Genomic DNA, 5286 nt, shown 5'->3' on the forward strand with positions numbered 1-5286 from the left:
GTCAAACTTATTACGTAAATTTTTTTTTTTGTAGTTATTTTCCAGTTCATGTATTACAGTTATGAAAAAGTAGATGATCCTCCCTGAGTCATGGAAAAATATCCCAGAGTGACAAAGTGATATGAATAAGCTGCTTCCCATTGGGACCTTTTAATTGTTACACAACATGTGAAGTCATATTGGATTTTCATCTATTTCGTGATGTGTGTCACACACAGGAGCAGATATTTCATTATTTCCCTGTTACTGTAATGGTCACTTCAATAAGCACACAAGACGCTGTTGCAAAAAGATGGCAGCGGTGACTTCTGATTGACGCTGTCAGAGAGGCATTATTTACTAATATGTTTATGTTTTTGCTTTGTACAGCTGTACTAAATTACACTGACAACTGTGTCTAATATTTAAGTCTCTCGGGTAGCTCAATCAGGATGTGGCTGATCTTACGAGTAGCGGTCCAATCAAACACTAAACAGCTTGAAAGACACAAAGCCTACAGGAGATACCTGTGACATTGTTTTTGTTTTGACACATCTTCATTTATTTACAAAAAGGACATTAAGGCAGGGGTGTCCAAAGTTTGTCCTGCAGCTTAGTTTTATTCTAAAGAACACATTACACATGGCCAGCATTAAAACATTTTAAAGCGGGATAAGGACTACACAAAAAATGTATATGTAAAAAGGTTGAGATTTTACAAAGCTGAGTTGTAGGCTTTTTTGTTTGTGTTTTAAGTACTTTGTATTGGTTTCTGCATAGTAAATAAGAAAACAATGTCCAGTTTGGACACCCCTGCATTAAGGCTTCATACAAGCAGAAGAGGAAAAAGCCTTTTTAATTCAGTCACCAAGTGTCTTGCAGGAAAGAGAGCATTAAAGTTCCAAGTGGCTCCACATGTTTGATGCTGGTCGGTGAGGTATTGGACCAAAACACAATCTGTCCATTGTTCAAAATGTGTTTGGTTCTGTTGGGAAAGACATCAAACCAAAAATGTAACGCCTTCCTTTGCATTTAAAACAAAAGCAGAACTACCTTAGACATGTCTTTCTGATTTGTTCAATCGAAAATCATGACGCCCCACGATACTGTCCCATTCCAGTCCTGTTGGTGGCTTTAATGTGCATTAAAAAAGGCCATAATCTGCACCTTTTTATGGATCAGCACCAAAAGTAAGGATATTCTTTATTGGCCCTCTACAAAGGTGTTTTTTGCTATGATGCTACAGTAACTAACCAACTCTTCACGGAGTCCCTTTGAACAAGTCAAGTCCTAATGATGGGGCTTTGGATCCATCTCGTCTACTCCCGGTGCCTGGTTGACCCTTAGATGACGTTGTTGCGTTTGGGATGTGAAGTGTTGCCCGAGGAGCTGTCCACAGAAATAGGACCGTCTTTGTTAAAACAGGGGAAATAATTAGAGATATAGAGCGCCTTGAACTTGGTGCTGCAGAAGCAGTAGACGAGCGGGTCCAGCAGGCAGTCCATGTAGGACAGCACCATGAGCCCGTCAAAGGCCACGGCCGCTTTGTCCTGGTAGGATTCCTGCCACTCCTGCACCCGAGCCACCAGCAGGACCACCCTGGAGATGGTGCAGGGCAAGAAGCAGAGCGAGAAGACCACCATGACCGAGGTGACCAAGAAGACGGCTCTCCTCAGCTTGGTCTTGTCCCCAACGGTCTTCTTCCTGAGCCGGTTGACGATGTGCACGGTGCAGTAGACCAGGATGATGAAGGGGATGATGATCTGCGTGAAGAAGACCACTTCTCGCAAACTGTCCACCACATCCTAGCAAAAAGACAGAAGAGTTTGTGTACTTGTGGGCATTGACTGAGTTGTGTTGATTGTGTTAGCAGCCCTGGCATGTGTGTGTGCTGTCACTGATACACTCCAGGTGGTCAACATGTTTGAGCAGTGATGCTGTGCAGGGCTATGCTAAAATAGCTCATGTTGGGGCCGATTAGTACTTGCTTTGCTTCAGCTCACCTTTACTCGAGCACAGTGGTCTCCAACCTCTTTTCTTTTGAGAGCTTCTTTTGCGATATAAAAATGTTCAAGATCTACTAATTTTTTGTTTTCATTGCCTATTTTAAGCTAAACGAAGACAATAAGCTTGTTTTGCCAGATCTTTAATAAATGTTGGTATCCATAACAATTTTTTGTTTATCTGCATGTTATATTTCAGTATGCATTTTTTTTCTTTTGCAGTTTGTTTTTGTGTACCACTATTCAAGCTACTTTCACAGACAAACATATTTTGTGTACATAAGTACATTTAAATTGTACTTCAATTAGAGAACAGATCACCATTCAAACAGTGCGATCGACCATTGTCTTTATGTTATTTAGAGGTATTTTTTTTACTAAATATATCTGAAATGAATGGTCATGAAAATAAGACTTCAAGCAAATATTATTTGACCCTTTGGTGAGGTTAAAGTAGCTCACCAGCTACTTTAACCTGGTTTGGTTTGGTTTGGTTTGGTTGGAGAGCCCTTCTCTAGCAGATATTGTTCTACGTTTGAGTGTTTTTTTTTGTACAAAATGCACCAATGTACCACCACTTGCAGGAAAAAAAGTGTGGACACCCCTGATTTATGGAGAATCTCTTCAAAGAAACTCTTGCAAACGCTTTCAACATAAATAACATACGTTTTTGTAAACATCAAAGACAATTTGGAATCGTCTGTGAACCTACGAACACAGTCATTTAACAACTTCAGGGAATTGAAATTACATTTGTGTAAACATCAAATAAGATTAATTAAGGTTTTCTACAAACCTAAATTCCATTTTTGCAAACATCTAGACATCGAGTCTTTGACAAACCCATATATATTTTTTAAAAGACTGATGACAATTTAGACTTTGGTACTTAATGTACCTCTTTGTAAATACTGGTGATTAATTGGTCTTCAACCAACCTAAGGTACTATGTTAGTAAACATGAACGACAGCCTCAAGCATATATTTAGCACTGAACTACATTTTCATGTCTTATTAAAGAGCAGTGGTCTCAAACTGGCGGCCTGTGGGCCATTTGCGGTCCGCTGACTCATATTTTGTGGCCCTCAACCTAACTTCATAGTGTAATTGTGACCTAACAGTTTAATATCCATCCATCCATCCATCCGTTTCTACCGCTTGTCCCTTTCAGGGTCGCGGGGGATATATATGTTATTGCAAATTACAGCACAACAAACACGCAACGCGCAACTCAACGAGCAACTTATAAACAAGCTAAAGTGTTTTTGACTATCTCCCGAGCAACTCAACAGTGTCGAAATAAAATTAAAATAAAAATTACATTGAATTTGACATTTATATTGACTTAAGGCCTACCATAGTTCAGGGTGGCTATGGCTGCTGAAAGAAGTAGTTAAAAAATGTAGTCCCGCAATTAAAACATGATTCTGAAGTGAATACTTCAGCGGCCCGGTGTCACCTAGACTTTACCTCCAGCGGCCCCCAGGTAAATTGAGTTTAAGACCCTTGCTCTCGAGTGAGGAATGCATGCATGCTTTTGGAATATAGAAGAAAGTTTGCGCTGGGAGAACATGCTAACCTTTTTCTTCTAATGAGTACCTAGTTGTTTTATGACTTTGGCTAAAAATAGCATAATAATGTACTAATATAGATGTATATAGCTCTGATGTATGGTGAGACACAAGTAGAGGTCCAATACCTTGATCAAGGTGTCCTCCTTGTTTCCATCACTCTTGTGGCTGTTGCAGCAGTCAAAGTTTTTGAGCATGGTAGGAATGGTGAGGGGCAGGAGGAGCAGCCATATGAAGATCGAGATGTGCGGTGACTTCTTGAGAGCCTTCAGCAGGTTCTTGCGGCCCGGATGCACCACATTAAAGTAGCGGTCGATGGAGGTGACTGTGAGGAAGGCGATGCTGGCTCCTCGGTTGAGGAACAACATAAAGAGCATGGCTTTGCACACGGCGTCGTTGCCGCTCCTACGTTCACCCTGGATGAAGTTGTGCGCCTTGATGGGAAGACAGAACAGCAGCAGGATGTCGGCCAGCACCAGGTTGAAGAGGAAGATGTTGTTGGTGTTGGACTTCCAGAACTTCATTTTGAAAATGAAGAGATGCAGGACAGACACATTGAGCGGTAGAGCCAAGATAAAAATGACAATCATGACCGCTGCGTAGAACTTGTAGAGCGCCTTGTTTGTGGCCTCGCAGTCCTCGATGAGCTGGTAAATCGAGCCGTTTGCCATTTGTACGGCCTGGAGTTTTACTCAAGTCAACAAGCAAACCAACTCACACGTGAAGCCAACAAGCTGCAGCAAGAGTCCTTATCTCACAACCTCCCAATCCCGCCCAACCAGTTTCTTCACTGTAATTCACTCCAAAGTTTCTTTTCGCTTTTCACGTCTTCAGTTGGTCCTGGCGAGTGGCTCCTGGTTGCTGTGGTTTCGTTCAAGTCAACAAGGTCCAGCTCTGGAAGTGATTGACCGGGAGACGGAATAACAGGTTCTATATTATGCTGTTCAGCCTCCAAGTCAAAGCTCCTCCTTTATAGCCCGAGGAGATGAGTCACTGGAACCAGTGGAGCTTACAGCCTGCAGTTGAGTGGCTCAACATTAGCATGAATGTTCTTATGAAAGTCTATGATTCTACTTCTGATTTTGTTCATGATGGACAGACATATGAGACATGTTGCAATTTCTTGGCACCAAGTGTGAGAACTGTCTAGCTATTCCTAGGGTTGGTAACTCCCACAAGTTAGCATGTAACTGACATAGTTTCTCATGGGTGACAGCTTCCCAGTGTCGTCCCCCTAAACCCCCAGCAAAAGCCCGCTATAAGTGTCACTCACTCTGCTCATGCTACCGACGCCACAGGGGGATATTTCCAGTCTAGCGGCGGGTCCTTGGGAATTGATGGACGTGATGAATGATGTTGCTGCCAGTGTTAGCTACTATGTAAAGAGAAGCCAAGGAACTTGCATGGAATGTGGCGTTCCTCAGGGAAGAGAAGGAGGAGGAGAGAGGCTTCGACCTCAGCAAGCATGCCTCCGACAAGTCCGGACAACTCATTGAATCCCAGATTTTCTATAGTCAGACGTGCAAGAGTCACACCAGCCTTGACCATCAGTCGCACTCCTAACTTATTGCCACTCGGACTAAACAGCCTGTGTAGCTTTGAGCCTTGTGTCAATAATCTCTACTTAAACTTGAACTTTGTCCGTCTTTGTCTCCCACTCTGTTTTCCTTTTAGTTGATCTTTGACCCCTCCCGGCTCAGACAATGCTTTATTTGTCTCACTGGGTAGGCGAT

The 5286-nt window shown here is 42.5% G+C and overlaps 1 protein-coding gene across 1 annotated transcript; it reads right to left on the reverse strand.

The window, feature by feature from the left end:
- Nucleotides 1-359: 359 nt before the first annotated feature.
- LOC133647834 (12-(S)-hydroxy-5,8,10,14-eicosatetraenoic acid receptor-like) lies at nucleotides 360-4571 on the reverse strand. Its single transcript, XM_062043545.1, has 2 exons — nucleotides 3682-4571; nucleotides 360-1784 (listed from the first exon to the last, which is right to left on the reverse strand). Exons 1-2 carry the CDS (start codon nucleotides 4222-4224, stop codon nucleotides 1323-1325), a joined length of 1005 nt encoding a protein of 334 aa, XP_061899529.1. The 5' UTR covers nucleotides 4225-4571; the 3' UTR covers nucleotides 360-1322.
- Nucleotides 4572-5286: the final 715 nt, after the last annotated feature.

This window comes from Entelurus aequoreus, linkage group LG04, assembly GCF_033978785.1.
Source record: "Entelurus aequoreus isolate RoL-2023_Sb linkage group LG04, RoL_Eaeq_v1.1, whole genome shotgun sequence".
NCBI classification, from domain to species: Eukaryota; Metazoa; Chordata; class Actinopteri; order Syngnathiformes; family Syngnathidae; genus Entelurus; species Entelurus aequoreus.

What these genes read in the sequence shown, in the direction of transcription:
- LOC133647834 (XM_062043545.1), bottom strand. Translation starts at nt 4,224, where the DNA reads ATGGCAAACGGCTCGATTTACCAGCTCATCGAGGACTGCGAGGCCACA. An exon ending in AGGAGGACACCTTGATCAAG is followed by an intron (nt 1,785 to 3,681) that starts GTATTGGACCTC and finishes TCTTTTTGCTAG; the next exon opens with GATGTGGTGGACAGTTTGCG.